Source organism: Budorcas taxicolor, chromosome 4, assembly GCF_023091745.1.
Source record: "Budorcas taxicolor isolate Tak-1 chromosome 4, Takin1.1, whole genome shotgun sequence".
Taxonomy (NCBI): domain Eukaryota; kingdom Metazoa; phylum Chordata; class Mammalia; order Artiodactyla; family Bovidae; genus Budorcas; species Budorcas taxicolor.
This window is the reverse complement of record NC_068913.1, coordinates 30,785,073-30,813,021: the sequence shown is the minus strand read 5'-3', so window position 1 is coordinate 30,813,021 and position 27,949 is coordinate 30,785,073. Positions and strand designations below refer to the sequence as shown.

General features: G+C 37.1%; 1 protein-coding gene across 1 annotated transcript; it reads left to right on the top strand.

The window, feature by feature from the left end:
* The first annotated feature begins 25 nt into the window (after window positions 1-25).
* MACC1 (MET transcriptional regulator MACC1) lies at window positions 26-26,229 on the top strand. Its single transcript, XM_052639224.1, has 4 exons — window positions 26-140; window positions 1,615-3,659; window positions 7,280-7,468; window positions 26,017-26,229. The coding sequence occupies exons 1-4, from the start codon at window positions 26-28 to the stop codon at window positions 26,227-26,229; spliced, it is 2,562 nt and encodes an 853-aa protein (XP_052495184.1).
* The last annotated feature ends 1,720 nt before the right edge of the window (window positions 26,230-27,949 follow it).

Below are 27,949 nucleotides of genomic sequence, written 5' to 3'. Positions count from 1 at the left end.
TATTGTTTACTTTGTAGGTGGAATAATGTTAACCAATGAAAAAGCCCATTTTTGGTCAGGAGGAATTTCACGAAGTATGTCTGAAGGAAATCTGTTTGATATGGAAGCCCGAAAATCCTCAAGAAATTGTGATATTACAGGTATAGGAATTTATAATTATTGAATTTTTTTTTAATCCATCATGACTAATTATTGGGGGACTACTTCTGAAAAGTATTACAAACAATTAAGAGAATTGTAAAATCACAACTTTATCATTGAAATACTTACACTATCATTAAAAAGATGCGAACAATAAAATAGTCAAAATAAAACAGGTAATGATAAGTATTATAAGGAGACAAAGTTCTTTATTAAATGAGCAGTATATGCAGTAAATACAGTGAATTTTGAGGTTAAAGAGACATCTGTAGGTTGCAGTGGGCCAACAAATCCAGTATAAAAGAATTGAATAGATTCTCAGAGGAAATGTAGGTTTTAAGAGACTTTGAATGTCCTGGATTTAAAGAAAATTGTGAAAATAAAAGAAATGCAGCAATTGTTTTTCAAAATATATCTTAACATTTTTAATATATGACACTTAAAACTAATTTCAATCAATATATAGTTCTATATATAACAAAAATGTCTGAAAGCTTACTTGAACTCATTGTTTCTATTTCAGCTTTCATTTTCTCTAAAGCAGCCACAATTTTACAAAGTCCACAGAATCATTATCAATATTTATTGAAAAAGTGATCAAATATAATTTGCTCTAAACATAAATATTCAGTATTTTTGAGATATATAGAAATTCATTATAGTTGATATACAAGTATTTGAATGTGTTGCTGATTCTTAAAATATCCACTTTCCAAAGTAACAGCGTATTTCCCTTTTGTGGTGGTGATAAGACTGTTCTTTGCCATTTTAAACTTTAAAAAGCTCAAAGAATTCCTTCAAGTAGTAAATCTAATGGTGGTCTATTTTTTCTGTGCTTATTTTCATGAAATGTTCACTTTTCATGAAAAAAAATTCAACCTGTTAAAATTTATCAATATGAAATTTTCAGAAAATATTCTAAGGAATCCATGCTTGTCTAGTTTGTTATTTTTTTTAAAAAATTTTAGCTGTTTATAGATATATTTGATATTTTTCACATATCGAATATTATCAGGAAAGAAAATGTTAAATAAATAATCTAGATGTAATGAGACCAACCACTGTATATTTAGAAAAATCTGGATAATAGACTAAATTATTCTGTTTATTCAGAGGTACTCGTTTATGAAAATGACATATTAAACAAGGCATAAATGTATGTAGTCTGGGTCATTTTCACAAATATGTGTTAAATAATTATTACTGAAATTTATAAATATTTTTGTTTATAAATCATAGTGTATTAAGATAAAATAATGTTACATAGAGTCAAAATAACCTGGTCAAACAATTTCTCTTTCCTCTCAACATGAAAATTTGACCGAAATTAACATTGATTTTGTAGTACTTAGACTGGAGATCAAAGACAAATAAAAATTATTCAATTTTTAAGCTATAGTAAAACTTAATCTTGGTTGTATCTCAGAATGCCATTTCATTTTTGTTTTGCTTTATTTTGGTTTAAATAACAAGAATGTCCAGATCCAGGTTTGCCTCTTGATTGGCCAGAGGATTTCACACTTCACGGCAATAATGCTTCCAATGCTACAAATCCATTCTGGAATGAACTGTCTGCATCTAACCCATTTTTGGATGATATAACTCAGCTAAGAAATAACCAGAAGAGAGATAATATTTCTATCTTGAAGGAAGATCCTCTTCTTTTTTTTAGAGAAATAGAAACTGGAAACTCTTTTGATTCCTCTGGTGATGAACTTGATGTGCATCAGTTGCTTAGGCAGTCTTCCTCAAGAAAATCTGGAAGATCTAAAAGTGTTTCAGAACTTTTGGACATTTTGGATGACACAGCACATGCCCGTCAGAATATACATAACTTTGACCAGATTTTAGAACAAGACTTAGAATGGCTTCAAAATGATCGAGAGGCTTATAAAATGGCTTGGTTAAGTCAGCGCCACCTTGCCCGTTCCTGCCTAGATTTGAGTACAATTAATCAGAGTCCTGGATGGGCCCAAACACAAGTTGCAGAGACTACAGTCCTTTGCAAATTAAACCACCAAGGAGGGTCAGTACAGTTACCTGAATCAGATATCACTGTTCATGTGCCCCAAGGCCATGTAGCTGTGGGGGAATTCCAAGAGGTATCTCTAAGAGCTTTTCTAGATCCTCCACAAAAGCTTAACCATGATCTTTCATGCACCATAAGCCCACTGTTGGAAATCATGTTAGGTAACCTCAACACAATGGAAGCCATTTTGCTGGAGATGAAAATTGGGGCTGAAGTGAAAAAGGATCCTTTCAGCCAAGTCATGGCAGAAATAGTGTGTTTACACAGTCTGGATAAAGAAGGCCCTTTCAAAGTATTAAACAACTGCTACATTTACAAAGACACCGTCCAGGTCAAGCTAGTAGACTTGAGTCAAGTGATGTATCTAGTGGTTGCCGCACAAACTAAAGGTACTCAATCACCAGCTGCCACCATTTGGGATTATATCCACAAAACCATTTCAGTTGGAATTTATGGACCCAAATATATCCACCCCAGTTTCACTGCTGTTTTCACAGTTTGTGGACATAGTTATATGCCAGAAAAGCTTACTATCTCTGATATTAAAAAAGGTGGGAAACCCAACACATCTCCAGTTGTGTTTCAGCTCTGGGGGAAGCATTCCTTCTTACTTGAAAAGCCACAAGATTTAAGTGTATCTGTCTTATCATGTGATCCTGATTTTGAAGTAAAAGCAGAAAGAAAAAGGAAAGAAATTAAGCAAAAGCACTTGCAATCAGGTCAAGTAGTTCATCAACAATTTTTCTTCTCTTTAGTTGACTCCAGAGAAATGCACTTGTTTGTTTTCTGTGTTCAGGTGGAGCCGTGCAGTGGTAGGCCAGTGACACAGTTCTTTATAACTTCACCTGATCCAGCTCCGAACCTAAAAAGTCTGTCAAATCTTCCAAGTGATTTGCAGAAGAAGAAGGAAAGCAAATCTTCTCCTTTATTACCAACAGTGCATGTTAAATATCCTACATTTCAAGACAAAAAATTGAACTTTACCAGCTATGGAATAACCCAGAAGACAGTGATAAGACAAAATAAGATTGAATACTTACTTGAATATTTCAAAGGGGACACGGTAGCTCTTCTTGGAGAAGGTAAAGTAAAAGCCATTGGACAGTCCAAAGTGAAAGAATGGTATGTGGGAGTCCTGAGAGGTAAGATTGGACTTTTACATTGCAAAAACATCAGGGTGATTGCAAAGGAACAAGTAATGTCTACGTCAGATACTGTCTTCACAACCCAGAATCTTCTTGAACAAATTACCCTGCCTCTTAAAAAACTGACTTACATCTACTCAGTTGTCTTGACCTTGGTATCAGAAAAAGTGTATGATTGGAAAGTTTTAGCTTATGTCCTAGGCTATTCACATCTGGCACTAGAAGACTTTGATCAGCTACAAGCAGACAAAGAATCAGAAAAAGTTGCTTATGTTGTAAAGAAGTTAAAGGAAGATTGCCATGCAGATAGAAATACCAGGAAGTTTCTTTATGAACTTACTGTGGTGAGTATTGCTTGATCACAGGAATTTACTTACCATAGAGAACTTTATTAACTTGGCAATATTTATAAGTAAACATATGAGAGTAGTTTGAAAAACTCTCAGTAGTCTCAAGTACACTGAAGTCACTTCAGAGCTTTGCGTACAAGATCATATAACTAGTGTCTTAGATTTGACATTCAATTGTGATTTTCCCAGAAACTAGGCCCCCAAGGATCATCCTTTAATGGAAGATTAAAGATTCTGTTTGTGCTAAAACATAACAATTAAGAGATCCCTTTTTTCCTCTCTCAAATATTTAGATAGCTCTTAAAATATCAGAGGAGTTCCAATTACATGAAAGTAAATAAGACAAAACTGAAACAAAACTACTTAACTTGGGCATTGCCGTAGATTCACTTTTTAGTGTTTTTTAGATGTGCTACCAATGTCCTTAACTTTAGCAATTTAACATTTGTCTTATGTATGTGGTGCATCACAATCCAAAAGTGATATTGCTAATTCTCTTCTTTATGTTTTAATAGGACTCTAAGAATCATGTTTTTTTTTCAACATAGCATTCACCCCAGTGTAAGGCTCAGCAGAGAATTATAAAAAACATGAAGAACTGTTTTGTCTTACATTTGGATATTCAGTAATTTATTTTAAAAAAATCAAGAGCATATTTCTAAAAATGGCTAAAATGTGACTGTATAAATAATAATAATGATATATACCACTTTCCTAAGGATCTCTATATATTTGGCACTGTGCCCAGCACTGTATACATACTCTTTCATTTGGCCATTTTAATCACAATACAGGATAAGTCTAGTTAGTACCTCTATCTTCAAATAGAGGAAACAGAGTCTTGGGAGGTTGGGCAACTTGCCCAAGATCTGCCAGTTGGTTAGTATCAGAGATGGGATTTGAAATCTTTTTGGTTCCAAAGCCACACAGAAAACCACTATATTTCCCTGAACAAAGTTTTTAACAATGTACATAGGTATATAAAGATATTTAAGTATGTGTATTGGTGTGTAGTAAATATATTATAATTGCAAAACAAGTGCCCTATAAGAGATGAGTGGTTCATGTAAAGTGAGGCAGATTCATGTAGAGGAGTCAAGTGCAAAATGGGAGAAAAAATTTTTGGCAAGGGGTTTATTCTGTGATGTTAACAATAGCTAACATGATATAGTATATATATATATATACACACACATGTGGGCTTATGGGCTTCCCGGGTAGCTCAAATGGTAAAGAATCTGCCTGCAGTGTGGGAGCTCTGGGTTCAGTCCCAGGGTCAGGAAGATCCCCTGGACAAGGGAATGGCAACCCACTCCAGTATTCTTGCCTGGAGAATTCCATGGACAGAGGAGTCTGGTGGGCTATATAGTTCATGGGGTTGCAAAAAGTCAGGTATGACTGAGCGACTAACACACACACACACACAGAGATAACTCTTCAATTGTTTTTATGATTCTACAGTGATACTGAGAAGGGTGAATTTTTAAAACCCAATATCCAATTAAATAGGTGGTTTTATGATGGTGTGATGCATTTTCACTTAATCCAGGATACTTACAGTCATTGGCTAATCTACCTGGTTGAAGCTGCACATGCATTTTGCAATAGCTCATGACCTCTCATAGCTTGTGTTCAGCATGGACCCATGAAAGTTTGAACTGAAAATTGCTTTCTTGTTTCTGTTTGTGGCAGAAAAGGTTATATTGACCAAATGGTCTTAAAGTTTAAGCTGGGTTACACTTACTCTATGTTAGTGTATGACAGTTGAGTCACTTTGGTGACTAGACAGTGCTGGTGGAGAGCTCGTTTAAGTGAGTATTTCCTACAATTTCATGTTGTGCCTCAGTGGAGGCTTCAAAATTTCTGAAAGGAAAGAGCTAAGGCCTAGTTATCTAACCAGAAGATGATGAAGCATATGGTATAGAGGCTACCTCTTGAAACTTTATTTGTATAGTGAAAAGTGAAAGTGAAAGTCATTCAGTTGCTTCCGACTCTCACAACCCCATGGACTATACAGTCAATGGAATTAGGAGTACCTTTTTCTTGGATTGTATACTTGGGATTCCAGCTTGGAGTAGCTGGAAATGAACTTATAAAGATTGTGGGTTACAATCTCCTCAATCGTATCTAGACATTAAGACTGTCTTTATATATTTTGGAATTTGACACTCTAAGCACTTCAGCATCTGATTCAACTTTCATAATGATTTTAAGGGGTTAGACGGGGTAGTATTACTATAATATCCACTTTAAAAGTCATTAAATAGAGACATTTTGTAATTTATCTAAATTCCTATTCTTTGTGGAGTTGGATTTTAAACTTAGGTTTTATAACTTTAAGTGAAAATTTATTTTCCTTAAAACAAGGAACTGGGATAAACTAAACCCACTCCACAGTTTACTAAAAGCACCCTCAGGGGCCTGCTGTCTCAGCACTGCTTCTCCCTGAGGTCACAACTCCTCTCCATAAATTTACGGGTAAATATAGTCCATGTATAGAGATCATGGGTAGTTCTCCTAATGCATCCATAAGAATGAACATTCCTTGGACTTTAATAGTTGCTTCACTTAGTCATTCATTTTTACTTATTGTTTCATAATGATAGATAAAAAGCTTTTAAGTGCCATTAAATGATGAAGGACTACTGAACATTTTTATTTGAACAGAAAAGAAATATAGATAAATCTCTTGTACTTTAAAAATATATTCAAGACAAAAGAGAAACTTGTAGACTTGTTTGAAACATGCATGGTGACTGACAAAGCTCAATGCTTAATTAAGGAAGAAAAAAAAGTCTGAATTTTTTCTTTTTTGCATTGTTGAAACCCAAGTGTTTTATATTTGATACGTTGTGATTTAAATTTAGCATTAACTACATTGACGGTATGGAGAAGGCAATGGCAACCCACTCCAGTACTTTGCCTGGAAAATCCCAGGGACGGGGGAGCTTAGTGGACTGCCGTCTATGGGGTCGCACAGAGTCGGACACGACTGAAGCAACTTAGCAGCAGCAGCACATTGATGGTAAAGGGAGAGAGTTAATTTTTTAAGTTATTAATAGCAATAGCTTTGTTGAAGGTTGTCCAAGTTTCTCATTTTTATGCAATACATATAATTCTGGGGAGTTTTAAATCATATTTTGATTAAAAAATTAAATAATGTTTACCAACAGCTGTGTGCTCACTCTAGAAATCCTATAGCCAGTCCTCTGGAAGGAAAGTAATTACTGTTTGTATAGTGAATAATCATGGGTTAATAAATTATTAACTGCTAAAACCTCAGGGTATCTTTGGAAGTGGCTAATTCAACTTCCTCCTTTGGTAATTAAGGATATTAAGAGACATTTTAGTTAAGTGGTTTACTTAAGGCCCTATAATTAGCTACCAAGTTAGCCCTGAAACTCCCCTTAATTCTGGTCTAGTTTGTATCCTCTGTACTTTGCTTGTTGGATTCGCTTAAAAGTAAATCAACTCTTTGAATTTTAGAAAACTCAAATATATATGTGTGGTGAAAAAAAGGATTCCAGTTTCTAGAATATGTAATAACAAATTTAATTTCTAGATAAACGTTCAAATTAGTTGCTTTAAGTTATGACATGTAGTTGTTGCTGCAGGCTCTGCTGAAGATTGATTGCCAAGGATTAGTAGTGCATCTTGTCCAGGAGGCTGCTATTCTGACTTCAGCTGTCAAGCTTGGGAAAGGCTGGAGGGAACTAGCTGAAAAGTTAGTGCGACTCACAAAGCGACAAATGGAGGCATATGAAATTCCTCACCAAGGAAAATCTGGAGATGTGGCTGTAGAGGTAAGATTTCTGTTCATCTAAGTAGTAAAAAACTGCAGACAAAGTAAATCAAATGCAGTCAAGAGTCCACTGCATATACTAACTGATTGAGGGAGTGTCCTAAAGGATCCACTCACTGAAATCACTGAATCTATAACCATTGATGTTATCTGAAATATACACGTCACTCTTTAATGGTATTAAGAACCTTTAAGATATATTGATGTTTTTCCTACTGGACTGCATATGGCCTTTTATCAAATAAATTGACCAAATAAGATAGACCGTTGTTATGAAGGGCTATAAGAACTTGAGGCGGAGAAAAGATAAACTTTGAAGGAGTTGGGACCCAGTCAGGACAAGGAAAAGGGACACAATAGTAAGTATTTATCAGCTTCAAAAATAGAATTAGTCTTTGGTGGTAAATAACGTTTGGTGACAAAAAAATTTAAGAGAGTAAATGGTGTGAGGTCGTTGGTAACAATAGCTAGAGATATCTGTGTGCGTTATCTATCTCCTTCACAATTTTGCATACAGTAACTATAGACATCAAATACAGAATGACAGATGTCAACTTAAAATATAGTCACAAACTAAAAGTTGAGAGTTATGTTTTATTTGGAAATTTTGCGGAGTTAAGCCTGGGAGGCAGCATCTTGAGCAGCCCTGAAAGAACTGCTCTGAGGAAGTGGGGGGAAAGAGTCAAGTCACATAGAAGTTTGCAACAAAGGGCAGGCAGTCTGAACATCAAAAGTATTTGGTAAATTACAGAAAACCAGATATCTCAAGTTAAGCAATGTAGCACTTTTCTGTGTATGGGAAAATACAAGAGTCTGGGCTTACTGAAATCATTCCTTTAATATGCATCTCAGCCATCTGGGCCCAGCATCCTGCATTTTTCACTTCCTGAATTCCTCCATGCTCACTGTAGGGAGTGATTGTGGCCCAATGGGCCAGAGAGCTCAGGTACTCTTCCTGGGTACCCTTAGGACTCAGGAATTCACATTTGAAGGGCTGAAATCACTCATGACTGTAATCCTTGTTTGCTGGTATGGCAGGAAATATTCCCTTTCTCACAGCATGTAAAACAAAGCAAATACGTAAAATGCAAAAAATTTATTAATATTAAAATAAAGTATACTATACAGTGTAAGTTATATAAATATTTTCTCTATTTACCATAAAGACATATGAGTCTTTTTTTATTGACTAAATCAAATCTCTTATGATTATACAGTAGAAGTGACAAATAGATTAAAGGGATTAGATCTGATAGAAAGAGTGCCTGAAGAACACTGTAACACTGTACAGGAGGCTGTGATCAAAACCATCCCCAAGAAAAAGAAATGCAAAAAGGCAAAATGGTTGTCTAAGGAGCTGAGAAAAAAAGAGAAGCAAAAGGCAAGGAGAAAAGTAAAGATATATCCATCTGAATGCAGAGTTCCAAAGAATAGCAAGGAGAGACAAGAGAGCCTTCCTAAGTGATAGATACAAAGAAATAGAGGAAAACAACAGAATGGGAAAGACTAGAAATTTGAAATACCAAGAGAACAAAACATTTAGAAATACAAAAAAAAATTAGAAACACCAAGGGAACATTTCATGCAAAGATGGGCACAATAAAAGACAGAAACAGTATGAACTTAACAGAAGCACAAGAGATTAAGAGGTGGGAAGAATACACAGAAGAACTATACAAAAAAGACCTTAATAACCCAGATAACCATGATGGTGTGATAACTGACCTAGTGCCAGACCACCTGGATTATGAGGTCAAGTGGATCATAGGAAGCATCACTATGAACAAAGCTAGAGGAGGTGATGGAATTCCAGCTGAACTATTTCAAATCCTAGAAAATAATGCTGTTAAATTGCTGCACTCAATATGCCAGCAAATTTGGAAAACTCACAAGTGGCTGCAGGACTGGAAAAGGTCAGCTTTCATTCCAATCCCAAAGAAAGGCAATGCCAAAGAGTGTTCAAACTACTGTACAATTCTACTCATCTCACATGCTGGTAAAGTAATGCTCAAAATTCTCTGATCTAGTCTTCAACAGTACATGAACCTAGAACTTCCAGGTGTTCAAACTGGATTTAGAAAAGGCAGAGGAACCAGAGATCAAATTGTTAACGTCCTTTGGATCACAGAAAAGCAAGAGAATTCCAGAAAAACATCTACTTCTGCTTCATTGACACCATTAAAGCCTTTGTGTGGGTCACAACAGACTGGAAAATTCTTAAAGAGATGGGAATGCCAGACTACCTGACCTGCCTCCTGGGAAATCTGTATGCAAGTTAAGAAGCAACAGTTAGAACTGGACATGAAACAATGGACTGGTTCCAAATTGGAAAAGAAGTACATCAAGGCTGTATATTATCACCCTGCTTATTTAACAGGGTGCAGAGTGCATCATGTAAAATGCCAAGCTGGATGAAGCACAAGCTGGAATCAAGATTGCTGGGAGAAATATAAAAAAATCTCAGATACGCACATGAAGCCACCCTTATGGCAGAAAGCCAAGAAGAACTAAAGAGCCTCTTTATGAAAGTGAAAGAGGAGAGTGAAAAAGGTACCTTAAAACTCAACATTCAAAAAATGAAGGCCATGGCAGTCTGATCACTTCATGGCAAATACATGGGGAAACAATGGAAACACTGACAGACTTTGTTTTCTTGGGCTCCAAAGTCACTTCAGATGGTGACTACAGCCATGAAATTAAAGACACTTGCTCCTTGGAGAAACACTATGAGAAACCTAGACAGCGTATTGAAAGTAGAGACATTACTTTGCTAACAAAGGTCCATCTAGTCAAAGCTATGGTTTTTCCAGTAATCATGTATGGATGTGAGGTTTGGACCATAGAGAAAGCTGAGCACTGAAGAATTGATGCTTTTGAACTGTGGTATTGGAGAAGACTCTTGAGAGTCCCCTGGACACAAGAAGATCAAACCAGTCCATCCTAAAGGAAATTAGTCCTGAATATTCAGAAAATGAAGATCATGGCATCCGGTCCCATCACTTCATGGGAAATAGATGGGGAAACAGTGGAAACAGTGTCAGACTTTATTTTTTTGGGCTCCAAAATTACTGCAGATGGTGACTGCAGCCATGAAATTAAAAGACGCTTACTCCTTGGAAGAAAAGTTATGACCAACCTAGATAGTATATTAAAAAGCAGAGACATTACTTTGCTGACTAAGGTCCATCTAGTCAAGGCTATGGTTTTTCCTGTGGTCATGTATGGATATGAGAGTTGGACTGTGAAGAAGGCTGAGCACCGAAGAATTGATGCTTTTGAACTGTGGTGTTGGAGAAGACTCTTGAGAGTCCCTTGGACTGCAAGTAGATCCAACCAGTCCATTCTGAAGGAGATCAACCCTGGGATTTCTTTGGAAGGAATGATGCCAAGGCTGAAGCTCCAGTACTTTGGCCACCTCATGCGAAGAGTTGACTCATTGGAAAAGACCCTGATGCTGGGAGGGATTGGGGGCAGGAGGAGAAGGGGACGACAGAGGATGAGATGGCTGGATGGCATCACGGACTCGATGGACATGAGTCTGAGTGAACTCCAGGAGATGGTGATGGACAGGGAGGCCTGGCGTGCTGCGATTCATGGGGTCGCAAAGAATCGGACACAACTGAGCGACTGAACTGAACTAATTCATTGGAAGGACTGATACTGAAGATAAAGCTCCAATACTTTGGCCACCTGATGCGAACTGACTTATTGGAAAAGACCTTGATGCTGGGCAAGACTGAAGGCAGGAGGAGAAGGGGACGACATATGATGAATGCTTGGATGGCATCACTGCCTCGAAGGACATGAGTTTGAGAAGCTCCGGGAGTTGGTGATGGACAGGGAATCCTGACATGCTCCAGTTCATGGGGTTGCAAATGAGCAACTTAACTGAACTGAACTGAAATAAAAATATTCCAGTGATGAGCACATATAAAATGGCCTGTATCTCTTTTTCACATGAGTGCAAACATTTTCAAGATACTTCAGTTAAGGAAAAATTGTCTCTCTAGTTAGATAATGACTTGACAGTAGGCATAATCTATATTCTCTGCTTCCTTTTTGAGCATAGAACTGGGTATTAATGTCTTGAGAACATTTTCTTACTTTGAAGTAACTATGTCACCTGTGTGTGCAGTGTGTGTCTGCAGACTAGAACCTGGCAGCCTACAGTCCATGGGGTCTCAAAGAGTCGGATACAACTGAGCACAAGCACACACTCACACACCTATCAGAGTAGCCAAAATCCAGAACACTGACCGCAGCAAATGCTATTGAGAATATGAGTAACAGGAACCCTCATTCATTGCTCGTGGAAATACGCAGTCACTTTGGAGTGTCTTGGCTGTTTCCGGCAAATGAAACATACTCTTGGTATATGATCCATCAGTCATGCTCCTTGGTATTTACTCAAAGGCATTGAAAACTTTTGTCCACACAAAACCCTGTACATGAATGTTAAAGCTTCTGTATTCATAATTAGTAAAACCTGGAAGTAACCAAGATGTCCTTCAGTAGGTGAATGTGAATGGATAAGTACACCGTGGTATAATAGAATATTACATGACAATGAAGTTTTATTCAGCACATAAAAAAATGAGTTATCAAGCTATGAAAAGACATGGAAGATCCTTCAAATAACATTACTAAAGAAAAGAACCCAATCTGAAAACGCTATATACTGTACAATTCCAAACATATGATGTTCTGGAAAAGCTAAAACTATGGAGACAGATCAGTGGTTGCCAGAGTTTGGAAGAGAGGAATAAATAGGCAGAATACAAAGGATTTTTACCATAGTGATGAATACATATCATTTTATATTTGTCCAGACCAATTGAATGTACAAAGCTAGGTGTTAACCCTATACTATGGACTTTGAGTGTTTATGATGTATCAGTGTAAATTCATCAGTTGTATCCAATATACCACTGTGGTGAAGGATGTTGATAATGGGGAAGGCTATGCATGTGTGGAGGCTGGAGATAAATGGGAAATCTTTGCATCTTCCTCTCAATTTTGCTGTGAACCTAAAACAGTTATAATATATATATATATATATTTCCAAAAAAAGTTGTCCAGTTGAAATCAGGGCTTTTTTTTTTTTCTCACTAAGCTCTGATTTTAAAAAGATTTTACATAGAGTTGTTTATCAAGGAATTTTGTTAAATATCCAACTTCTCTCAAATTGTGGTTGTTTTCAGTTTGTCCTCCCTGCAAATCTTCATAGAGGCCAGCTAACAGCCTACTTTTCCTTTATTTACTTTAGCACAGCCCAAATCACGAATGACTAAGTCTATGCCTGAGGCTGATAAATACTCAGAAGCAGAAAGGAAAACCTCTGTGTGTCTTTCTAGGGCCTGTTGTTCAATTTTTGGTGCTTGCTGTGCTAAGTCGCTTCAGTCGTGTCTGACTCTTCGCAGCTCTATGGATTGTAGTCTGCCAGGCTCCTCTATCCATGGGATTCTCCAGGCAAGAATACTGGGGTGGGTTGCCATGCCCTCCTCCAAGGGATCTTCCCGACCCAGTGATTGAACCCACGTCTCCTGCGGCTCCTGCATTTCAGGTGTCTTCTTTACCACTGTTTTCTTTACCCGGGAAGCCCCCATCACTTTGGTGCATATGGTTAAATGTTTAGAAACTAATTCATAGTATATTGGCTTCAAGCTATTCCAAATAATCTATGAGATTCTTTACCTTTTAGACTATGTACTGTGAAGGGTAAATGTGTGCTAGTTTCCATGTCTCTGAAAAAAGAAAAAAACCTGTACAATATTTTTTTCTTAAGGAGATGATTCTTCAATGAGACTAATTTACAGGTTAAGCAGTTGATTTCAAAACATACTTTTATTAGTTCTGGATAGTGTATGCAGAGGGAGGGTATTGAAACTGGGGCAAGGAGATAACAAGTTCTTGTGGTTCCCATGCTGCTTTTTATTTCCTTTATCTCACTTCCTCAGTGGACATGCATTTAGAAAATTTCCTCCTGTGTGTGCCAATGCCTACAATCAGCTTCTTTTCACTTACTTTTTTTGCTGTTCAACTTCTCCCTTTTTCCTTTGTTCTATTTTTATTTTATCTAACAGTTATCTGGCACTTACTCTGTGCCAGTCGCTATTCCAGTAACAGTTCAAAAATTAACTTATTTAATCCTTTCAACAAAAAACTTGTGGGGTGGATACTAATGTTATCTGAGCTGTAGGGAGGCTAAGTAACTTGCTCAAATGCGCATAGCTAGAAACTCACAGAACCAAGTTTGGAGCACAGACCTTTGACTTTGGGGTCCTTATACTTTAACCCCTACACATTGACCGCCAATTCAAATACAGTATAGTGGCTGAGTGGCAGAGCTGGGAGTTATGGTTGGGATGGGGAATTTAAAAAGCTCATTTCTTTTTTTTTCTTTTTTTCAAGCCATGTCATGATTCTATCAAAATTTGTCTCAACGCCTCAGCCAGTTTAAGAATGGATTATCAAAAGAGTGTCACATTTTTCTTTTGGCCACTTTTTATTCTTTTATAAGATGCAAAAAGCTTCTCTCTGGAGATGTCTGAGAACAACAATTTTAAATTAACCATTGCCCCAAGTAAAATTTTAAGAAAAGTTATTCAGTTTTTCTAATGATGTCACAATTCCTACATAAAAAGCAAAATTACACAACCTAGAATATGATTATAAGCAAAACGTGTTTTTCAGAGTATTTCTTTTGAGAAAAGCGTATATTTACACTATACAAAGAAAAATTTCCTGTGAATGTTAGTAAAATTTTTTCCTGAGTTTTTCTGAGCCTATTTTTTTTAAAATAGGTAGCAATAAAACATTTTAAAAATGAGTCCATATTTAAAAGCAGTTGTATTTTACAAGTAGAATGCTGGGGATTTAGGGGTCAAGATACTCACCAGCCTAAACTAGGTATTTTTTATTTAACTTTCTGGAGATTATTACCATTTATGACAGAAGTAATTTCCTTAGCAACTGTCTCACATTGGTCCCCTGCCTAACAATAAAGGCTGTGCTCTTTCCATCTTACTCAGTATGAACATTTATTCACCAAGGACACTAAAGGTTCACTTCCCCTTTTAAACTACCTCTGGCAGTGCCCACTGGGCTCCACCTCCACCTCAACAGGCACCAATAAACCTGCTGAGGCTGATCTCTTGTCTGATTTACCAAAATGGGCCATCCTCCCGTAGAAAAGTCCAGTGAAGTCAACATTCCTAATGGTAATATTTTTTCATCTCAGAATCCATTCACTTATAGAGAGTTGTACTAGGCAATATTTATGTTTTGCCATCTGCACTTAATCAGTGAGAAGATAATTCTCTGTCTTATCTTCTAGCAATCTTTTCCCTCCCCATTCTCCAATTGGCTGCTGCAGTGTTCAGAGCACTTTATTTTAAGTCTAGCTTTAAAATGGTAAAGTAGGAATCCTTAAACAGGTAATTTTATTATTATTTTTATAGCTGAATGAAAGTTCTATATGGAGTTCTTCCTACTTTTTTAGACTCTCACCTCTGTATCCTTATTCAGTATTTAAATCATCCATACAATTAACATGTTTTCTGTGATTATCAGTTCTCAGCATTGGAACATAGGAACTACAACAAACACAGAATGAAAGATATGATATTTTTCTCTCTGAAGTCACATTTCATTTGGCATGGGAATTGGGATAAACTGTTAATATTTGCATTGTTATATTTCAAAGACATATATGATTAGATGCTAAAATAAGTGAATATAAATAATAATGAGAATAATAGTTGTTATATGTTTACTGTGTGTCATCCAATCATTATGAGTGTTTTCTTTACAATATCTCCTTTACTTCAACAAACTTTTCAAGGCAAATATTAAACCATTTTCTTTTTGCAGATATGCAAACTGAGTGAATACATTTGTGTTAGCTATCCAGAATTACGTGGCAGATAAGTGACAGAAATAGGATTTAAATCTAGGTTTGTTTTACACAGTTCTATTCACTGTGCTCTGCTGATGATAACTTCTTTTCAGAGTTAACTAAATAAAAGAAAATCAAAGAATCAGGAGCTTTCAGAGGGCATATCTTAGTCCTGAAGGATAGGTAACATGTTACTAACTGGTGAGGACTAGAGGAGATTTCAGGGCTCAGGATACAGTGACTTCTAGAGGCCACTGAGGAGACCACTGAGTGTTTGAGGAGAGAGGTCATTTTAATAATTATGAGGAGATATGGCTGGACATAGATATATTTTGGAGAGTCTTGAATGACTGCCAGAGCATTGGTTAAATTTCCTTGTCTGGATTTCTGTCCCAGCTCTACCAGCTATTAGCCTAAGACCTTGGACACATTACTTGACTGTTTTTAGGAATCACTTTTTCTTGTAAAATGAAGCAAATAATACTCTCCTATTCTTCAGATGTTTGAAGGATTGAAACATGTGAAATATTTGGGACAATGCTTTGCACATTGTAATAGCTAAATACATGTTATTTATTATTTTGTCTAAGAGGAATAGGTGAATGTGACAACGGTGTGACAATGCGTGATTTTGAAAAAGGGAATGAAGTATAATAATTTTTAAGTAATATAGCCAAGAGTAACCATAGAAAGAATGTAGATAAGGGAAAAACCACAGTGATTTTATTTTATTTTTTCTTAATATAAATTTATTTATTTTAATTGGAGGTTAATTACTGTACAATATTGTGTTGGTTTTGCCATGCATCAACATGAATCTGCCACAGGTATACACGTGTTGTTCCCCATCCTGAACCCCCCTCCCACCTCCCTCCCCGTACCATCCCTCTGGGTCGTCTCAGTGCACCAGCCCCACAGTGATTTTAAACCTTCTCTTCTGAGAGACTGGCAAATGGTAATGTGCAGAAAAAATGAGGGGGGAAAAAAAAAAAACCTGGCTGATCAGATTTTTCTTACTGGGTTAACAGCATTTAATTTTCTTTGGAAAATATCTCTTATAAAAAGTGAAAGGAACATCCTTGTACTCTTATGGTTTTCTGGTTCACACTGCAACGTAGGGACTCTGCTTATAGAGCGTGGTATTGCCTGGTTTTGTATCTGGGCCTGGCTCAGGTCTAGCCTTGGTGCTTATGCCAATGGTTTGCTGCTGTTTTACAGTAAGAAATATATTAATAGTTTCTTTAAAAAGAGAAAATATTATATGAAAATTTATCTACCAGTGGTAAAGTGTTTAGAATAATTTCTCAGATGTTCATTGTTTGTACTAGAGATCTGGCACAGTGACATAACATTTAGACTATCATGGTTTATTTTGTAGAGTACTATAATGCTTGGTGCTATAATCTGTAATTCTAAAAATATACATTCCTTTTTTTTTGAGATGATAGAATAAAGAAAAAAGACATCACAGTGTAATATATGGGGTAACACACTGTATTCCTGTGATATGTGGTTTAATTCCGCATTATATATCTGATTGGGTTCCCAGGTGGCTCAGTGGTAAAGAAACCACCTGTCAGTGCAGGAGACGCGGATTTGACCCATGGGAAAGCAGATCCCTTGGTATAAGAGATGGCAACTCACTCCAGTATTCGTGCCTGGGAAATTCCACAGACAGATGAGCCTGGAGGGCTACGGTCCATGGGGTCACAAAGAGTTAGATACAACTGAGCGACTAAACAACAACAACAATGTGTCTGATTAGCACACTAAAAATCAGATAGAAGTAATAGTCATATTAGGTTAAATATTACAAAGATATTTAAAAATGTATTTATAAACACTAATATTTGTATTAGAATTTAGATTTTTCTCCATCAAGTTTTATTATTAACGATCACAAAAAAATTCAAAAAACCAAAGCATAGCTAATTATAAGACTTAAATTAGTATTTATTAACAATCTAATACTGAAATAAATTTGTGGTAATACTTTAGTGAAATGGCCTCATATTTATAGCCAGGTGACCTGGACTTGTTTCCTACCTAGGTTTTCCTAAGATGTTAGACTGTTTTGACGTAGTAGCAAGGAATGGGTCTTCTATCTTCCTCTGCTGCTGCTGCTGCTGCTGCTAAGTCGCTTCAGTCCTGTCTGACTCTGTGAGACCCCGAAGACGGCAGCCCCTGCTTAATCCCTGAAGTTTCAAGAGGTTATTTCTAGAGCAAACACAGCTGTCTCCGCCCAAAGAGACTTTTCCAAGAGAATCTTAGGTCAAATTTTAACCAAGTCCAAGTGCTGTCTCCTTTCTAAGGAAATAAGGATGCCTGATATGTTAGCCTCCTTTCTTTTCTGAAGATAATGGCAACCTCATCTTCAGTAATATTTATGTATTTACCGACTACAAGTGATGGAAGGACCACCTGGATATTGTAAATGATGCACTGAAGATAGAACGCATATAATTATCACTAATGAGGCAAATTTGCCTTGATACATCAGATAATTGCACTTAAAATGAAACATTGCTTCTATAGTTTCATGAGGAAAGTAGGTGGATTATTAATTCTTTAATGTGGCAAAATGTAATTATCTCAAGGTAGTTAAAACCACTTGTGTTCTTTATACTATTCATATTTTATGAGCTAAAATAAGATGAGGAATGCTTTGCTCAATTTGAATTGCTTTTGTTCATGTTGCATTTCATTATCTATTGCATTATCTAACACATCTGATTGGCTTCCAGGAACAAGCACTCTAAATTTGGAAAACTCTATCCTGTTTCATTTCTTTGAGCAACACACATTACTTTTTCACTGCTCCTTTACCTTTTTATTTGTCTTCTAATATCTGAAAGATAAATCAAAGACATATTTCTACTATAAAAATTCTGAGGATTTGGAAACTGCTCAGACTTCATAGGTTAAATGCTTTAGTGATGCTGCTGCCCTTTATACAAAGAGATCATAGCACAGAGGTGAGAAATTAACAACTCTCGGCTTTCATCAGCCTCATGCTTCCTATTCAAAGATGAACCCATAAATACCATGAAGTTAACATAAAAAATCTTAAAGAGATGAGAATGATGCCTCTGTGTCAAATACTTATGATAAAGATGAGAAGGCTGAGGAAATTGTTTTGTCATTAGGAAAAATTCAACAAAAACAAACCTTCAAGAGCATGTTGTCCTTTTGATTAGTCAGAGCATTAGTGCAGAGTTCCTGAATATCTTTCCTTAGATCATAGCATTGAGCAAGAGAGGAAGAACTATTTTTAATCCACTGAATAGATATAAGATAACATAAACCTGGAAGAGTTCTTGGCAGTCCACAACTCATTTCCAATTTTTTTAGATTCAACTTAGATCATCCTAGAGTTTTTAACTTAGATCATCCTAGAAAGAAAATTGTTAATTCTATTCATTTTATTCATTCAAACTTTCCCAGAGCAAATAATTTTGTTTTCTCTTTAATTTATTATAAAGTTTAGAATCCTTTGTTGTCTTACTATGTATGTCTATTTGGATATAATTTCATAAAGTCCATCAGTTCAGTTTAGTTCAGTCACTCAGTTGTGTCTGACTCTTTGTGACCCCATGGACTGCAGCACGCCAGGCTTTCCTGTCCATCACCAACTCCCAGAGCTTGCTCAAACTCATGTCCATCGAGTTAGTGATGGACATAAAGGCCATAGTTAATTAATGTATGCAAGTTATGTTTTTTGTCTTTGCCTATGATAACATATATTCACTTGCTAAGAAAACTAGAATGATTTTAAACAATAAAAAGTGCTGAAGAAAGAAAAATGTAAGTATTTAAGAATTTGAGTCCTATTGTCATATACCTATACCATATAGGACAACAAACAACTGATTAGACTATTGCATTGATGAAAGCTGGACTTCTATCATGCTTTGTTAAGGCAAATCTTAATATAGAAAAAGTTATATTTACTGTACTTGGCAGAGGTTTGCTTTTTGAGGGAAAATATAGATCCTCAAATTTAATATTTCTCATCAGTGTATCAAGTACATAACTACAACATATGCTTTTGATCTAATCCCTTCTCAATTATTCTTGATACTTGCCCCCTTAATTACCTGCCCCAATCCATAATTATTTTAATGTTTGTCTGTGTTTATGTCTTTTCTGCCTAAAGAAAGTTGACTTTTCTCCTTGAATATGTTGCATTTGCTACCTCTTTAATCCCCAGCAGCCCTAAATTCTCCATCTGGCTAAGTTAGGATTCAAACCAAATTCTCCTTTCAGTTATATAATATCACTTTTTACAGATTATTTTCCTTTGAAACGTAGTTTTATCTTCCACTGCCTCCATTTCTAGTGTTGTCTCTTTTCCCTTAACTTCCAAATCCCAGATGCGACCCGTTTGTTCTTTGGCTTCCAGTTCCTTGGTGCCTGCTTATACCTGCAGTCTGCCTTTCACTCTCTTGAAACTGCCTCCTCCAAGGTTACCAAATTCCTATTAATTGCCAAAATCCTGAACTTTTTCCATTTTCTTTCATGTTTCCACATCACTTGATGTTCCAAGTAGCAGAAATAACAGAAGAGAGACATCTTCAGTGAGAAAGTGCTATGCTGGTAGAAGTTTTACAAGTTTGTCCTGGGAGGAAAAGCCCTAATTTATAGCTTTTACCACTGTCCTTGGTGTAAATTCTTCCAACATGGATGACTTTAATCTTCCAGTGTATCACTGAACATGGAATTGGGAAACTGCATGAACATAAATTTGTGTGAGCAAACCATTGAATGTCCTTTGGGGGATGCTATCTAGTCTTTAACTTTTGCAGCATGAAGCAATCTGTTTCATTTTTCTATTACTCTAACACCAGCTTTTCTCCACCCTTTTGTTGCTTCTGTTTCTTGATTGTAGTCCCCAATTGTAGACTTTATTATGGCTTAAACTTTTTACACCTTTATTTTCCTCCTTGGCATTTTCCTCTACTCTCATTCTTTTCACCATCACTTTAGCATGAGTTATGCTAAACCCTTGCCTGCTCCCTAGAGGTCGTCTCTCTATTTCAGTTTCTTATTGGGGATAACAGATAGCCCCTGCTTTACTTCAAACTTAGTAAGGCTGAAACCCTACTGCCTATCTTTCCCTCACCAAAAAGTACAATCATATCCTATTGAAAAGTATGAAATGCATCCTATATGCCAGACACTTCATGAGGTGTTTTGGACACAGACACAGAGATTATTATCACTGTTTTATAGAATAGAAATTAAAAGCTCTGATAATTTGATAAGTTTACTGTAACTATCCCATGTCTTGACATACGGTGCTAAGTTGCTTTAGTCATGTCATGTTCTTTGAGACCCTATAGACTGTACCCATCAGACTCCTCTCTTCATGGGATTCTCCAAGCAAGAATGCTCCAAAAGAAAAAGGAAATTGGATATGAACCCAGGATTCTGAAATCAATTCTCATCTTTGATTACAGCATAGTGCTTCTCAGTTGATGGAACTGCCTTTTTTTTTTTTTTTTTTTTGGTCTTACATTGAATTACAATCTGCAAGTAGTTTTGAATTTTTCTAAATTATTATTTACTACCAAATCTTGTCTGTTCATACATTGGGCCAGTGTTTCCACAAGAATCGATCTCCCTTCCATGCTATAAAACTTCCAAAAACAAGAGCTCTGCTATATCCATTTTATTCCTTTTCCTTATAGCAGTTGCTCAATAATTTTGATTTAAAAAGTGAAATAACTAACAACAATGTATTTCAAACATTTTCATTGAATGTGTACCACAGTGGTATTTCTCTGTCATCTGTATTGAGAGCCACCAATGATATTATATATAGCAGAACAAATTTTCCACCAAAGGAATATCCAGGTTTAGTTCGCAGCCAATAGGAGCAAAAACGGGATGCAAAATGTGCTCATGTTTTAGTACAAATCATGAAGTTTACCATGTGTTTATAGTTCAAAACCACTATACCTATTTCTAGGTATCTTATAGTTTAGACTCCAGGGGATTTCTAATGAGTGTAGGGGCAATGTCTCCTTGTATTTCTGACAAATACAGGAGACTCCTGGGAAGTCATTTCCCACTTCAGAGGTCCTAATTAGGATCTGGGACTCAGCAATCTATCCACATTCCGCTGAATTGCAAAAACTGGTGATACTGTTATGCTATCAGTACAAATTACCAAACTTGAAGGGATTATATGGCCCTCTGCCTTTGGCACCCCACTCCCCTACTCTTGCCTGGAAAATCCCATGGTTGGAGGAGCCTGGTAGGCTTCAGTCCCTGGGGTCGCTAAGAGTCAAACACGACTGAGTGACTTCACTTTCACTTTTCACTTTCATGCATTGGAGAAGGAAATGGCAACCCACTCCAGTGTTCTTGCCTGGAGAATCCCAGGGATGGGGCAACCTGGTGGGCTGCCGTCTATGAGGTCGCACAGATTTGGACACGACTGAAGTGATTTAGCAGCAGCAGCTGCCTTAGTAAGTGGGTAGATATACCATTGGATTTCTGAATCTGTACTTTCTAATTCCCATATCACCTTGGTGTATTACCTGCTTCTGACAGCACCAAGGAGCTGCTTTGTGACTGAGTATGCCTCAGGTGTTTTCTGTACATAACAATCTGCTGTACTGTGACAAGATACTTGACACAGAGCTTTTCTACTCAAGAAAGTTAGTGAAGGTATATACTTTGAATCTGCATTGTAGTGCACAACCTGAAAATTACCCATTCGCTGTCCTTAAGAGACATCTGTTCTCTGTGATACTGTGTCATTATCTCGGTACTGAAATGCTCTCAGTTGCTGTTTATCATATCATCAAACACATCTTTTCATCAGACTCAGTCACTGGGGGGCTTAAAATAAAGTCCTAGATGTCTTTAGCTATAAACATTAGCATTTTAAACAATATATAAAAAGTTGAAAAATAATGTACCAGTTAGTTGAACATCAGGGAATTTTAAATGAATTCAACATAGATTACAAGTTTAAAGCTTTTACAGAGGTATAGGATATAGATTTAGATATGGATTTAGAAAAGGCAGATGAACCAGAGATCAAATTGCCAAATACGCTAGATCATTGAAAAAGCAAGAGTTCCAGAAAAACATCTACTTCTGCTTTATTGACTATGCCAAAGCCTTTGACTGTGTGCATCACAACAAATTCTTAAAGAGATGGGAATACCAGACCACCTGACCTGCCTCTTGAGAAATCAGTATGTAGGTCAGGAAGCAACAGTTAGAACTGGACATGGAACAACAGACTGGTTCCAAATAGGAAAAGGAGTACATCAAGGCTGTATATTGTCATCCTGCTTATTTAACTTATATGCAGAGTACGTCATGAGAAATGCTGGGCTGGAAGAAGCACAAGCTGGAATCAAGATTGCCAGAAGAAGTACCAATACCTCAGATACACAGATGACACCACCCTTAGGCAGAAAGTGGAGAAGAACGAAAGAGCCTCTTGTTGAAAGTGAAAGAGGAGAGTGAAAAAGTTGGCTTAAAATTCAACATTTAGAAAACGAAGATCATGGCATCTGGTCCCATCACTTCATGCGAAATAGATGGGGAAACAATGGAAACAGTGAGAGACTTTAATTTTGGGGGCTCCAAAATCACTGCAGGTGGTGACTGCAGCCATGAAATTAAAAGATGCTTGCTCCTTGGAAGAAAAGCTATGATCAACCTACACAGCATATTACAAAGCAGAGACATTACTTGACCAACAAAGGTCTATCTATTTAAAGCTATAGTTTTTCCAGTAGTCATATATGGATGTGAGAGTTGGACTGTAAAGAAAGTTGAGCGCTGAAGAATTGATGCTTTTGACCTGTGGTGTTGGAAAAGACTCCTGAGAGTCCCTTGGACTGCAAGGAGATCCAACCTGTCCCTCCTAAAGGAAATCAGTCCTGAATATTCATTGGAAGGACTGATGCTAAAGCTGAAATTCCAATACTTTGGCCACCTGATGCAAAGAACTGACTCATTTGAAAAGACCCTGATGCTGGGAAAGATTGAAGGCAGGAGGAGAAGGGGACAACAGAGGATGAGACAGTTGGATGACATCACCAATGCGAAGGACATGGGTTTGAATAAGCTCCAGGAGTTGGTGATGGACAGGGAGGCCTGGCATGCTGCAGTCCATGGGGTCACGAAGAGTTGGACATGACTGAGCAACTGAACAGAACTGAACTGAGATATACCCGCTACAGAATAAACTATTCAGTTAGTGTTTCTGTGCATCTTAGCAGTGATAGGCAAGACTGAATCTGACAGGAAGGCTCTATTACTGTGCCTCAACTCATTTTGCATGGCAGAGTATTGGTGGAACCTACACTTTGGGAAGTTTGGTTTCAGTGTGAGTGTTCAGGAAAGTAGATGAGAGAACACCTCATTCACAGTTTACTGTGATGGAAGATACAGTGCTTGGTGAGGATAAATCTTACATACAGAAATATGGTGTGATTTCTGTTGCTGCATCAAGACCACATCAATATGGTTTAACTGATAATTTTCTTCCATTCAGTATCCTGAAGAATCAAGCTTTGCCTGGAGAGGTGAAAATACAGGTGTTCATGGCTTCCCAGGAATGCCAGTTGAATAAATAACATAAAATTATACTTTGGTATTGATGCCTACTGTTTCATTAATATATAGATTGAAATGAAACATAGCAGAACTCCTTATTTAGGTCTTTCATTCTGTTAGCTTCAATGTAGAGTATATGGCGATATCAGTGAAGGGTGACAATTAGATCTCAAGGCCCTGCTTCACGTGATATTACTATTAATGGAGGCTCTATTTTAAAGGGGCAGCTCTGCATAATATGTCACTCACAGTCTGTGTTCCTGCACTTTGCAAGTGATAAAATCACAAATGAATTAGTTTAGCGAACCCAGAAAGTAGCAAGTAACAAAGTTTATATTCCAAATATTCTGATTACAAGTACAGGGTTCATTTTGTTATTATCCTAGAAAAAATGTATTTTAACCTGGCTATGTGTCTGTGTGTGTTTTCTACAGTTTGTCTTATTTGGTCAGCCTTTGTCTCTATTCTCTCTGACGCTGGTTGCCTTGGTTACCATTATATACACCCTCTTTTGTGAGGTTCCTCTTTGACGTACATTTATTTCTATGGAAACAATGAGATCATTGGTATGGGTAGGTGCTTTAGAGAAAGCGCAATGAAGTATTGAATATCTATTCTTCTTTTGGTTATTAAAATATATCATTAAATTATTTTTTAAGTAGAGAAGTATATTTCTGTGTTCCTTTTGACTTGATCATGAAGCTACATTTTTACTTATTTATAGACTTGCTCATGAAAAATAGATGGGGAAACAATGGAAACAGTGAGAGAATTTATTTTGGGGGGCTCCAAAATCACTGCAGATGGTGACTGCAGCAATGAAATTAAAAGATGCTTGCTCCTTGGAAGAAAAGCTATGATCAACATAGACAGCCTATTAAAAAGCAGAGGCATTACTTTGTCAACAAAGGTATGTCTACTCAAAACTATGATTTCTCCAGTAGTCGTGTATGGATGTAAGAGTTGGACTATAAAGAAAGCTGAGCACTGAAGAATTGATGCTTTTGAACTGTGGTGTTGGAGAATACTCTTGAGAGTCCCTTGGACTGCAAGGAGATCCAACCAGTCTATCCTAAAGGAAATCAGTCCTGAGTATTCATTGGAAGGACTGATGCTGAAGCTGAAGCACCAATATGTTGGCCACCTGATGCAAAGAACTGACTCTTTGGAAAAGACCCTGATGCTGAGAGAGTTTGAAGGCAGGAGGAGAAGGGGACGACAGAGGATGAGATGGTTGGATGGTGTCACCGACTCTATGGACATGAGTTTGAATAAGCTCCAGGAGTTGGTGATGGACAGGGAGGCCTGGCGTGCTGCAGTCCATGGGGTTGCTAAGAGTTGGGCATGACTGAGTGACTGAACTGAACTGAGACTTGCTCAAATACAGTGACTTAAAGCATTAGATATACTGTTTAGGTCCTTCTTGTTATATATGGTGTGGTAAAGATCACCACAGATACATATATAACAATAAAAGAGTTATGACTTAAACCTTAAAATTGTGTCAGAGAGTGAAAAGTTTATCAGTAATATTTGTTATAATAAAAGAATTGCACAAGGAATTCACATGAAGAAAATGAGCAGTATTTAGATGAATCTAGAAAAAAAGGCCCTATTATGGTCACTGTTTTTAAAATCTAGAGTTTTAGAAACACAGGGATATAACAGGAGTGATAGTTATTAAAACATATTTTCTGTGATACTGGGCTTGCCAGGTGGTACTAGTGGTAAGGAACCCATCTGCCAATGCAGGAGATACAGTAAACATGGGTTTGATCCCTGGGTTGGGAAAATCCCCTGGATGAGGAAATGGCAGCCCGCTCCAATATTCTTGCCTGGAAAATTCCAGGGACAGAGTAGCCTTGCAGGCTATAGTCCGTGGGGTCACAAAGAGTTGGACCTGACTGTGCGACTGAGCATCATCTGTGACGTTAAATAAGTGTGTGTAAATATATATATACGTATTCTGTTTTCAATTTTTAAGAACCTTTTTAACCCTTTTTTAAAGCATCTGTTTTCCTCTCTGACTTATTTACAAACTAGTCTAATTTTTTTTTTCTTTATAGATGATGTGGAAACCTGCCTATGATTTTCTTTATACTTGGAGTGCTCACTATGGAAACAGCTACAGAGATGTGTTACAAGACCTACAATCAGCTTTGGACAGAATGAAAAACCCTGTGACCAAACAGTGGCGAGACTTAACTGGAGCTTTAATACTAGTGAATTCTTTAGAGGTTTTGAGAGCAACTGCATTCTCCACTTGTGAGGAAGTATAGAAATGAAGGATACATTTTGAGAGGAAGGAGTAGAGGGAGAAAGGGGTGTGTGTGAGAGAGAGAGAAAGGAAAAGAATCTCATAAAAGTATTGCTTTTAAGAAAAAAAAAAAGTTTTTCCTGGTGAAAACATAGCCTAACACAAAATCCAAGGATGGGTTTTATAATCAAATATGTATTTTTGTGTCTCCCTTTCACATGCAAACATTAAGCTGCTTTATTGTTGAGAAAAGAAAGAAAAAGCTCTTTCTCCCTTTCAAAGTTACTCTTAATTTCTTTTAGTTAAATGACTGCCGGCATAATTACATCACACAGAAACCCAGATAATCCAGAGGCTCTCAATAAAAACACTGGAATTTTGCCAGCAGACAGGTAGAGGGAGAGGAGAAGGAAGCAATGCTCTGCGGCCAGGCACCAGACTACATACTTTCTCTAGCTGATCTCTTTTATTTCCAGTGGCATTTGTTAGGATTATTCCCATTTTTCATGTGAAGAAACTAAGGACTGGAGAGGACAGTCAGGGCTATACAGCCAGTGTGAAGCAGGTTGTCTGTTTGCAAAATCTGGCTCTGTTTTTTTTTTTTTTTTAAGAAAACAGCACATGGGAATATAGTTTAAAAAAAAACACAATGCATATTAAAACTTTGGGTAATTATTTCCTTTTAATTAAGCTCTCCGCTCTATTCTACCATCTCATGAAAGTGCCAGAAGAAAGATACGACTGGAAATCTGTTTTCTGCATCCACCAACTGGAATTTTTACCACCTTCCTCCATCTTGAGGTCTAGCTAATCCTTCAACTTTTCCTTCAGGATCATAATGCAGAGTAATTCTTTTAACTGTCAAAGATTTTTTAAGAAGGAGGGTTATTTTTTAAAAGCCTGATTTCTAGCTGCTGAATGCAGCCATCTTGTCTACCAGAAACACTGATACCTGTGTGTGTGTGTACATGCTCAGATGTTTATGTAATCATGTGTATGTGTGTGTATTTCAGAATGTTTTATAAATCTTTTGGAATACAAAGATTGTATAGAAATGTAGGCAAGTATAAATGCTAACTGTTAGAGAGTTGATAAGGGATGGTCTGTGCTTACTCCTGTGTCCAGTCCTTTGGCTGCCTGCCTCTGTTTATGTGCTCTAGACAGTCACTCATTTATTGTCATTCAGTTGACAGAGTGTGTGTACCCACTTGGTGGCAGATGCATAGATGTTTGAGGTTAATAATGGGAGAAAAACAGCATGATCCCCCTGACTTCAATACTGCTGAAGTGATAGAGGCAATAATAAAGAATTATACAATTAATTTTATTTAAAATGGCATCTGCAATACCAGCTGCAGAGGAAAGGCTGGAATGCCAAGAGATATAGATTTGGCGGGGTGGGGGGAGAGGTGGGGGGAGGGGTGGGCGGGATCATGTGGACCAGGGAGATCACATAGGTTTTCCCTGGTAAAGAAATGATGAGCCTGAAGGAGGATCAGACATTGCTTCTTGTCTGGAGAGGGTGGAGGGGGCAGTTCCTCAATGCACTGAAGACCTCAAGCAGGAAGGGAGTTCAGGAGATGCAGGTATCCAAGGTGAAGGGCTGGGAAGGGTGAAGGAGTGAAGGAAAGAAAGAGAAGTCTTCAAAGGTAATGTGGATGAGCTGAATAAGGATTTTATTTAGGGATCCTGAATAAAACATGTCCATTTGGCTAAAAAGTAAAAGCAGAATCATTTTAGAG